This window comes from Cydia fagiglandana, chromosome 13 (genome assembly GCF_963556715.1).
Source record: "Cydia fagiglandana chromosome 13, ilCydFagi1.1, whole genome shotgun sequence".
In the NCBI taxonomy this organism is placed as follows: Eukaryota; Metazoa; Arthropoda; class Insecta; order Lepidoptera; family Tortricidae; genus Cydia; species Cydia fagiglandana.
Window position 1 is genome coordinate 9,402,059 of NC_085944.1, and position 12,284 is coordinate 9,414,342.

At 36.6% G+C, this 12,284-nt stretch overlaps 1 protein-coding gene across 2 annotated transcripts in view; it reads left to right on the forward strand.

The window, feature by feature from the left end:
* The window catches only part of LOC134670209 (transducin beta-like protein 2), an 82,628-nt gene that overhangs the window by 3,020 nt on the left and 67,324 nt on the right, over window positions 1-12,284 (forward strand). For both annotated transcript variants that reach the window (XM_063527926.1, XM_063527925.1), the window contains exon 2: window positions 5,980-6,177. In XM_063527926.1, the coding sequence (XP_063383996.1) occupies window positions 5,980-6,177 (198 nt within the window). The remainder of the gene's footprint in view (window positions 1-5,979; window positions 6,178-12,284) is intronic.

Genomic DNA, 12,284 nt, shown 5'->3' on the forward strand with positions numbered 1-12,284 from the left:
ACCGTTATGGTATACCTACAAATATAAGTATGTGGAAAGAAGCGACGTGAGTAAGGGTGATGATTCATTAATTCATTTGATTTTTTGTACCTAGTCTATGCAGATCTATATTTTTACTAGATGCGCAGCATAGCGATAGTGTGCATAGCATTCGAGATGATCGGGGCATTCTACTGTATAGTCGCCATTAGATACATCGGAGCGGCCGAGGTCCTCAAAAATATCTGAACATGGCAATAGAGGCGTGTTCAGATATTTGTGAGCACCTTGGCCGCTCCGATATATCTGATGGCGACTATAACTACAACTACAGAGTACAGACATCGTTGCGTTGGTACAAGAAAGAAACAAGTTATGCTGGTTGCAACTCTTTTACTGAACAACAAAAGAGGGCAAGCGAGTTATTGGCGTAGGAATGAGTTTCAAATATTGGGTTTATCAGCCAATAGATCCACAGAAGATTTTCAGGAAGGGTCAGCAATCTGGTAGAGAACGAAGAAGACCGATGTATTAGTAGTCTCACGACCAGTCGTTGGGGGGAACCCTGAGGAAGGTCTATGTCCAGTACGGACGTATTTTGGGTGATATGATGAAATTTCTGTACGTTAACTGCACATTCGTTATGAGTTTAGGTATATAACATACATATATTGATGTAGGTATACTTAATATTACTAAAGATGACCAGCATATGACTGGCCTTAGTCACCCACGACCCGAGTGAAAGGTCTGATCACGCGGTTCACGCTCACCCAAAAACGATCGTTGCTTTTCCAGCTGTTTCTAGATTCAGATCTATTTACACATACATACTACCTACTTAATTAGCATCCATGTCAAAATTTGCATTACGATCGTCTAACATATAGGTATTGTACCTACGTATTTTTTGTCAACACAGAGAATAGATAATATACTTATTCTGCTTTGTACAACTGATTTAGTAGGATGAGAGGCATTTATAAAAAAATTCGACATTTTTATGCAACAATTCGTTGCACCCTTTTCCAAAACTAACTAACAATGCACATGTAAGTAAACGCCCTATATCCATAAATCCATATTCAATCACATTTTAAGATATAAGTAGAATAGAGAATTTTCTAGAATAATAATAATTTATAGAATAGAAATACTTTACAATTTCATCCATCCTTCACTCCTTGGCTTGCTGGCGCCGCTTTTATGGCTACAAATTATAAGTTTAGAGAATATTTAAATGCAAAATATTTTGCATAGTTATGTCGTGTTTACAAAAGCGAAGTCATTTCTGTTTGATATTTCTAACAGTCCTGTGTAAACTGCCCTAGCCTGTTTTGCGGTAAAGGATTTAGAAATTCAAACAACTCAAAGTCATAATTGTTTGAATTCCATTCTTGCGGCAGTTTTATCATCAGTCAGATGCAAATAAAAACCAAACTTACGTTCATTATTGCACTTCGAATCGGCGACGATTAATCTTTTTCATCGCACGATACAATTGGTGCTGCTGGTTTAGGAAACAAAATACATAGGTACAACATACACTAAAAACAGTAGTATCAGGCATCAGCTGGGTAAAAAACCTCCAAACATATTCTACGATAATCATAAAGAACTAATTCATAATTTTGCCTATCTGATGTAAGGAACACGTCATATTAAACAAGATAAATGCCAGGAGGTTATTCGTTTCAATTATTTGCCTTTGTAATAATCAATCCTTTATGCACATACAGTTTAGATGTGGGCGAAACAATTACTGTACACAAGTGAGCAGAAAATTATTCACCCATCCAGGAACTAGACAAGGAAAAGATAAAACACGTAACGAAAACAAAGAAGAACGGGCTTATCTTCGTTTTTTTTATTGATGGCGTATTGCTTATGACTACCTGTGTTGATAGTGATACGCGTTGCATAATAATATGTAGAGGCTTTTGATGCGTCTTCATTGCACGCAGCTGCTCATAGGAAATTGATGAAGGCGAAATACTATCGTACTTCATGTAACTGCTGCTGAGAAACTTGCATGTTAGAAAGAAAGTTTCTGTGGCGATCACGCAACATTATAAGGCTAACAAAGTATCCCGACATCGGGTTTAGTAGAGATCCGTTGGTAGAAATTAGTAGATGTCCAGTCGTTGTGGAGATCTTTGGAGAATGCTAGCCTAGGCGTGTTTCGGCTGACTAATGACAATATTTGCAATAAATACCAATTAGCTGAGTAACTAGGATGCGTAGGTATAAATCCATCAATTTATCAGGTTTGTCCTCGCTTACTGTTTAGCCATACGCTTCTGAAGGAAGCTTTATTGAAATTATAGATAGCTACTAGCCCAAAGACACTCACAGATAGGACTATCTCACCTGAAAATGTTTACTTCGGTCTATGCCGTTTCTTACGTATAAACTGATGAGGTTCGGTTAGATTTATGATAGAGTTATGATTAGGTGTTTCCGGATTCGTACAAGTTTACCTGACTGAAACGTATGGTAAGCAACGCACGTATGCTATAGCCACGTGGGTGGACCCTCGAAAGTCGCATCAAACGTGCTTAGCGTTTACATGTGCCGCTATGGGTGGCTCGATTCGATCTTCATTTATTATAATAATAGGTTAAAAAAAAATGCATAGCATGGCTGCTGTTTTGTCTACCCGGTTGCGGCGGTTGGGGTGGGTTGAGTTGCGGTTGCGGTGACGGTTTGTTTAGTACCCAGTATTTACTCGAATAAGCTCGGTGGAAGTTGTTGAGTTTTGTTCGAGTAAGTTCAAAACATTTAATTTGCTCACTAGTATTTTTTTCGCTGTTTACAGAATTATATATGATCAATTGGACCACGGGACAGTTATTTACGTAATTATGTACCTAATATATTGTGTGATGTAATTTTATTTCCGACGTACGTGTAGATCTATTTTTGCACCTAATGTTTATGTAGATCATCATCTGTTTACTCAGGTCAGGCGTAGGTAAATAAGCATTTTTTTTACGTATGATAGTTATGTTTTTTTTTTTTTAAATTAAGCCTAGTACAGGATAGTTTTAGTTTAGGACTCGCGGATGGTCTTAATGCAGATTCATGAGAATCTTACGCAAGTACCTCTTTTCATCTTTACAAATTAAAGTATTACGCTACACCGGTACTTAATTGGATTCGAGTTTTTGTTTACGAAGTAGCTTTTTTAACATTTGATATTAAGAATAAAGACTGAAAGTGATGAATAGAACTAAGCATCTAACATGCTGATTTGACAGGACACCTACAACAGTTCGGTTTAACATCTTGCTAATCTAATTGTTAAACAATGTCCCACGCCGACATTATTTCATTATGATTGGCCACGAGCATGACTTCCTGGATTCTCAGCCGCTTCTGTTGCCTCAGTGACACAAGAGACAAATAAATTTTCAAGACCATCTATCGCCATACAAAACCGCGTTCCACGTTATAGTTGTTGGATGGAGCCATCACTCGCCGAGTTAAGTTTCGAACCGATTTTGCAAGATGCTCTGAGTTCTGCTTCAGACCATAACTCTATCTAGTAATTTATGAGGCACATATAGTTAAAATATATAGCCATAAGGTGGTATGAAAAGTTCAAGCCTTTAAAAATATGTGTATGACCGCTCTATTGTGTTGCCATCGACAGTCAGCATCAAATAGTTAGGTAGTACACGTTTGTTACCATCGAAACAAATAGTTTATTGATATATTCGGCCATTTGACAATCACTACCTAATTGATGCGGATTCTGCAACTACGGTAAACGCAACTTTGCATTGTATCTAAACATAGTGTGGCCAAGTGCTAGTCTTTATTATTTACCTTTTCTATAGTGTCACATACATAAGCACATTGTGTACTTAAACCGCTGGATTATTCATTTAATCCAACGCGTGACAGTGTTAAATGTCTTTAGTGTAGACTGACTTTAATCTTGAAGGCATCACCTTAATCGCAAACATGTCCAAGGATAAGCCGCAGCATTACATTCTGTGCGCAAACCATGTTACTCGTTTTTTTTTTGCGCATCTGTATGTGATATTTTATATTTCCTTGTATTTATAAACTGTCTATTAATTTCATATAAAATTGTAAGTGACGACTGTAAAAACGAAAATGGTAGAGTAAAAATTTGTAATGTTCGAAAATATGTATACCGTTTCGACGCAACCTCCTCGTGACTAAAAGTCGTACATATCTGGGTCGACATGTAAAGGTACATTGGTACGGTACGGTCATTGTTTCTTTGACGAGGACCTAAAAAAGTAAAACCATGTATGTAACGGAACGTATGAAAGTCAACTTAAAAAAATAGCTAGGCATCTAAACTGTTTACTTACTTACATTGTAAGTTGTTGTTTAGTTAGCAGTTTAGACGCTGTTACGTCGTCGCCCAAATCGAATGTTTAATTTGTTTTTATTTGTAGTTTCTTTGTATTGTATTTTTTTTGTAGTTTCACAGTGCCTTGGTTTTACTGTAATGCTGTGTTACTTATTTGACTAATAAATAAATAATAAATAAATAAATTGTTAAACAAATGTTACGAGAAAGTTGTGTAATATTTACCTCTATTAACTCTAGTACTCTACCTGATTATGTAGCTCTTATTATTACTGCTTATTTATAGTTACTATTTACAAAAGATGTAATTGTTACATTTATTACTCATTTTTAGGGTTCCGTACCCAAAGGGTAAAACGGGACCCTATTACTAAGACTTCGCTGTCCGTCCGTCCGTCCGTCCGTCCGTCCGTCCGTCTGTCACCAGGGTGTATCTCACGAACCGTGATAGCTAGACAGTTGAAATTTTCACAGATGATGTATTTCTGTTGCCGCTATAACAACAAATACTAAAAACAGAATAAAATAAAGATTTAAATGGGGCTCCCATACAACAAACGTGATTTTTGACCAAAGTTAAGCAACGTCGGGAGTGGTCAGTACTTGGATGGGTGACCGTTTTTTTTTTTGTTGCTTTTTTTTTGTTTTTTTTTGCATTATGGTACGGAACCCTACGTGCGCGAGTCCGACTCGCACTTGCCCGGTTTTTTACAACTACCGTTACGAAATGCGATCATGATCACTGTTTTTACATAATGATACTCATTCTTAATCAAAAATCTTGTAAATTACTGGATCTCCTTGGAAATCTTACCTACTGCAAATGTTATGATTGTTCATTATTAAGCAAATTAAATATAAATAATAAACAAATCAACTGAATATCTTTTAAACAGGTTGTGATAGAAGCACCCCAAGCTATTAACAACATTTTATTTTAAGGAAATACGAGTATATGCCAAAAATAAAGTTCAGAATTAAATTCTATTGAAACAGTCTTAAAACATAATTATGACCCCTTTTGAATACTGCGTAAAGAAAAAGATACATCTACAAGGGGGAAAAGAGAACTAATGGTTAGTTTTTAGCGAAAACATGTTTTAGCTCAAGAAGAGTGTCTTATACCTGCCCAAAGGATTTGTATACACTTTAGTTTAGTCAGGCGTGGCTCACTCCGCAATTTCGTCGCTTTGCTACAGGTAGCTAAAAGTCCATCCGTTCGACCCCAACTTTGGGGTTTGTCATAAGCCGCGCGTGGCGCTGTCGCCACCTAGCGGCCATATCTGTGCTGATCGTGACAGACGCGTTTTGTTAGAGAGTGAGTCTTCTGTACCTAGTACTATTATTTATTCTGTAGTTTAGTCCATCCCGTTATTTCGGTTTGTAGTTCATCCCGATTGCAGGCCATAGGCCATATATATATATATATATATATCTATATATAAGACTGTACAGATATCGCTAGGCAACTTTAAAATTATTATGTTATATTATAAGCAACGTATACCTACTTTCAGAGAAGTTGACTATCCATACCAGTTTTGTAGAGTGCCTAGTTCGGCAAATGAAACTGCTAACTTTTTTTAACCAACTCTTCAATATAATATTTTTTCTTAATTACCGACTAAAATTCTAACAATTAATTTCAGGAGCTCCCGAGAAACAAGAAACCAAGTCCACAACAGCGGAACGCCCCTCAAACAGGAAGAGCAAGAAACTGGCGTCATGGAGCGGCAAGCACGAGTTCAGCCACCCGTGGTTGCTGAAGAACCTCAAAGGACACCCGGGTACTGTCCTCCACGTTGACTTCTCAGCCAATGGCAAGTTTATGGCCGCCACCTGCGATGGTAAGTGTCTTGACACTTCTGAATACCTTGCTGTGGCGGCGCGTCTAGATTGTTCGTAGGCAAGCCGTAGCTGACTCGCCCTTCCCTTTCTTCATAAGTTCAAGAGCCTGAATATCAGACAAGCTGATGGGAATCGAGTTCTATGGACGCTCCGCCACTGAAACCTTGTCCTCGATACGCGTAATACCCTGCGTAGCTACAGTATGTTATGCAGTACCTAAGCAGCGTATGGCGTCCGGAGACGAAGGGCTTAGTGACTAATGTTAGTGTAAACTGTTGTACAGACAAGTATCTAAGTGGTCCCGAAAATAATACGTGTCTTTGAATAATTTTCAAAGCATGTTCATATATTTGCGACTCTAATTGCCTCTATTATTTTATTTCTTATTGGCTGCAATTGGCTCTGTATTTCTAAAGTTCAATCTATCGATTAAAGTTGCTAGATTTCCTCGTATTCATAACTAAATGGTGGTATAAAAATTAATATTGTAGTTATTCTAAATATAGAGATGCAACTAAGATGTAGTGGATATAATGTCACAGTAATATCATATCACCTGAGAAATACGCTTGGTTATCAGTTATCACACTCTCTCTTTGGTCGGTCCTTCATGTTTGAGGGTCGTGGTCAGTATCAGGGTTGCATCTGGAGCGGATGCCACCGATTTCTGTCCAACGCGTCTCTGACGACCGTGTAGAAAGCAGAGGATGACGAGTCTTTAAGTTGATCGGTCCATATTATTGGTGAACAACCGCGTGATCTTCTGCCTTCGGTGTGTCCAATCACAACACACAAATGACCGGTATTTAGATATTTGTCTGTGTACAGTGCTTTCATACTAATACAATAAGCTGTAAATAACCTGAGTTTGTTATAATCACCACAGTTTTACTACCGCTTCCCTTTCTATCCGATGAAAGTGCAACACGATCAGGCCGCGTAGCCAAGACGCCAATCGCTTACGCTTCGTAGCGATCGAAACGCAACTGTCACTGTCACACTAATATGGAAGAGTGATAGAGAGACATAATGCTTTTCGTTGTCGAAGCGATAGCGATTGTAACCTTGGCTAGGCCGGCAGGCTATTCGTAATATTTACAGGAAGCATTTTAGATTAGGTATTAGGTACAGTCACTTGCAATAATATCTTGCACGTATACATAGTTCCGAAATAATATAAATATTATGAACCGTTACCTTTTACCTTTTAACCTTTAGTTATTCAACTTAAATTTTGAAATACAACTAATGAAAGCGCTGCAATCGTTTGAAATCAAGACAAAGACATGTCAAAAATCGTAGGTATTTGTTACTTTTGGTTCCAGGTACTAGTATATTCTGGGTTATTAACCTCATTAAATCTTTGTACAAGTAAAATATACTACAACGATATTGAATGACATAATCTGCCGCCCTGCAAAGGCCTCTGTGGATCGGCCTATTGAATGAATACATAATGCCAAATCATAATGCTGTAAAAAAATGCCGTTCAAGTTCTTACTTTAGACAATTACAGTAAAAGGCAGAAAAGTAATTAACCCGAAGGTCTATTTTTAGATAAACGTTTCAGCCAACTTTGTATACCCGTAACGAATTAGGTATTGCGATGGCCATGCGATCATCGGAAGATAATAGTTGGTTCAGTCAACGGTGACGTGTATTGATTCCATTTGCTTCCTCATACTGTGGTTATTATAATAATAGCATGTAAGGAACAATCGTAAAAAAAATATTAATATCTAATTACTTATTTAGTAAAGCGTGCTTTGCGGTAACTTAAAAAAAAGAATTTTTTAATACAGTTGCTCAAAAAGTGCTACTTTACGTAGCTGTTTAGCGTGCGGAAAGTTGGTTATCTCGAACTAGTGCTTTTTACTTTTCCAATTTTTTTAAATTTATACTTGTTCCAATTCACGACTATTTATTGATGAGTGTTAATATTAGTTTCCTTTAAACGTCGTAATCAGCATAAAAACCTACCGTTAATGTAAGAATACGAAAAAAATTACATATTTCATATTTAATTACTTACCTCTTCATCATTATAACACGTTTATTTTTTAATATTCAATATTGAAAATTCCGTTCTTAATAAGTTGACTGAATGGAACGGAATAGCTGCCAAACGCCCATAGATATAATATACTTAAAGACGACGTCTAACCGAGCTGTCACTTTTACCACTTTTGTTTAGTGTACGATTAACAATGTTTTTCTTATTTTTTCGCAACTGTATTAAAAAACGTCGTTCGATACACGTGCGGAAATGTCATTAGTAATGACATACCTTCCGCACTAGCATCGAAATGTACTATTTCTTTCGTAACGGTATATTATTATTTCTTTATTATATTTGAATCAATGTTCCATGAATTGACTGCATAATGATTTTGTTAAGAGCTGTTTTTTCTGGAATTATCGCAATTTCCTTAAGCACCTTGATGTAACCGAAATTTAATAAACAAGTTAATACTATCTTGTATAAATAACGATTTTACGCTGTCCTTACATGCTGATATACTATCTGAACTAACATAGTAATAAATTTATCTCGCCACTCTGATCTTGAAGCAATTAATTTATATATATAATATTATTAGTGAGAGTAGTTGCCATAAAGATTAAAGTTTCAATTACGTCAATAGACGATTCATATCTTTCAATATCAAAGTTAATTTTATCAGTACGAAGTTGAAAGATCAGTGTGGCTTTAAAGTTATTGAAAGTGGTGGAAAGTCATTTGAACAATTACACTTTAAACATATTAATTTATGCGTCTTTGTAGTGTATGCGATGAGTCATTAAAAACTTTAAATACTTTTATAAAAACATTAGTGAGAGTAGTTGCCATAAAGATTAAAGTTTCAATTACGTCAATAGACGATTCATATCTTTCAATATCAAAGTTAATTTTATCAGTACGAAGTTGAAAGATCAGTGTGGCTTTAAAGTTATTGAAAGTGGTGGAAAGTCATTTGAACAATTACACTTTAAACATATTAATTTATGCGTCTTTGTAGTGTATGCGATGAGTCATTAAAAACTTTAAATACTTTTATAAAAACAGTAAAAACAGCTGTGTGTGTTTTGACGAGGTCAAATATAAATTTACGAAAATAACGCAAAATTATTTCTGCATAGTCGAAACAAGAGATAAACTATGTTTGCGGCCTAAACAACATGTCGTTTGTTACTGTCATTTGTTTTCTGCGTTTACCTCTTCAGATTTCGGGCTAGAAATAAAGAGCAAATTGACATTGTAAAATAACAATTACATGCATGTTTGTGGGTCGACTAGTAACTAGGGTCGCTAGGCACCAACATTACCAGTCGACCCAGAAATGTACCGCGAATTATCATTGCCAGATAACAATTGTAAAGTGTAATTGAGGACAATACATCTTGTATATTTGTTCTACAAAGAAATGTTGATTTAATATTTTCCACCACTTTTTGAACAACCGCAGAGCTCTGCCTTGTATGACCGTGTACGGCCGTCATTGTCGTCAAGATTTCGCGAATCCACAATTAAAATGAATCACAATTCGGTTACACGAGGAAGAGCTCCGCCCAAGACCTTGCGAGTTTTTGTCCCACTCAGCCACGCTGTTATGTGTAATTTGGAGGTCCTCGGGTCGTTGCGTCAAGGCTACATCTGTAAACCTAACCAAAGAAAAACTACTCAATGAACACCCTGAATAACTAGGAAGTGAATTGTTGCTAGGCAAAACTGGTTGTAGATTTATTATCAATAAGATGATACTATGGCTTGTCTATTTAGATCCCCTAAGGCTATTTGTAACGATAGTTTTTATATAATCCAATACAAAACGTCTCTACTCGTACATAAAACATTTATATCAGCACTTTGCAATTGTATAATTTTTCTTACTTAAACCATATTATTATCATATTAGACACAAATAATTCTAGGGTTTCAAAATAAAGCCACAAAACGGTACCTATCTTATATCTAGCCGGTATTTGAAATTCCATCCCGATTTAGGACAGAATTAACGAGACGTGAGCCGATGACTTGAATTCGTGACCTACTTCAGAAGCCGATACGAGCTCGACCTTTGCGTTGACATTTCAACAATGGGCGAAACAGTCGCGGAAATTTAATAAATTACACAAATCAGTTAATCACTAGTGTGATCTAACATTTAGTTACCGTTGTCGTTACATGAGTAAATCGGTGTGAAAAATCAGTTTGACGCTCTAGTTGTGGCGGCAACGGTCGCGTCGCGGTCACGTGGGGCTTAGGGTTCGCACTTGCTAATTATATCGTTGTAAATTAATTAATCAGATACAATCGAAACTAAACTTTCGTGAGACAAATTTTAAACTGTATAGGCGACAACGGTTTCACTGAAGCCTGGGGAAGGACCCCCGATGGGCCCGCAACATGTCGCCAATAGCGACTAAAATTTCAAGTGAGTGAAACCGTTGTCTTCTAAACAGTTTAATCAAAGATATTTTAAGAATTTGTAATCTTCATGCTATCAGAATTAAGAATTCATTTTTGGGCTTTAATTTTTTTCCATTAGGACCTTAAGAAGAATGTAAACAAATAATACCATGTTCTACGGTAGCTCAGCCAATAATATCAATCTGCATATACAAAAAGTTTTATATCATTGGCGGAATAACTGAGTTATGTGGTTTGGTTTGATTACATTATTTTAATGGGTTAATGTAATAGACTAAATATAGGCAATATTGAGATAAATTTTAATGAGAAAACAATATTTTTCTAACTATTTATTTACATACTTGTTTCTGTAGGTTGAGATCGTGACCAGATAGACTATTAATTAGTAGCATCATGTTAACGTAGAATTTTTTTTGGTAAACTTGTAGTTTTTCTTCAATTTAAGAAACACTAAAATTAATTATTTGCCGCTGTCTTTAACGCACTAATATCACTGCACCACCACCGATGAAAATAAAGCAAAAACTTTCTAGTGACAGCCCTGCCCGCCTAGCCAAGGTTACAATCGCTATCGCTTCGACAACGAAAAGCTTTATGTCTCTCTATCACTCTTCCATATTAGTGCGACAGTGACAGTTTGCGTTTCGATCGCTACGGAGCGTGAGCGATTGGCATCTTGGCTACGCGGCCTGCACTGCGCGGGCGCTGATAATTCCTAACCGGAATGATCGACATGATACCGGGGTCGCTCACCTCGCGAAACGTCTGCGACCCTGTTCCGAGCATTGTTTATACACAACTAATACTAGGCTATGTGGAATGAGCATATTTGTTTAATTATGTATGTTAAATTCGACCCGCCACGCCTCTTGTCAAACATGCCGCTCTAGTTCATATTCCGCGGTTCGATTCACATGCTAAGCGAAGCTAAAATTAGTATCGATATAATTTAATTGTCGCACACAGCAGTCGTGTTATGGATGGGTTTATTCACGTGATAAAATAAGTGTAACTTTTTAACACCGCGGTCACCGCGCGATTGAAAGACTGACACGTAGACAAAATAAATATGTATGGCCTTCATATCCCTACTGGTCCGCTGTCTGCTGCTATGATAGCACCCGTGTTGCGAATCGCAAGTTCGAGTCTTGCCGTGAGTGTTAAGTTTTCAATTTATCCTTTAATATAAAAAATAGTATCGCTCGCAGACGTTTCTGCTTGATAAAAAATTAGTTCAGTTTTTAACGTACAGATAATCTCGGTTTACGCCTTGATTTTATAACGATAACTGATAACAAGAAAACCCCTCAATATACGGGTAACGTCGTAATAAGATAAAATAGGAGTTGAAGATAGCTGTTTCTGAACAGTCATTCTAGAAGTTATACGATAATGTATTGTAACATTAAACAAAAAGTATACGAACTTCAAACACTAGCACTTTTCGCCCGCAACGCGGCGTTCGTTACGTTACGTACCTTCCACGAAATCCTATTTTGTACTATGATATGATAATTGTAAACTGATGTGTAAAATGTGTAAATCAAATACTCAAACTAAGGGGTCTTAAAAAACCCACAAAAAGCTCCTTAAGTTAGTGATTATTGACTAATAGAATTCTGCCAATTAACTTTTGTTTAGTAACATAATTACATACTACAAGTCATTGAC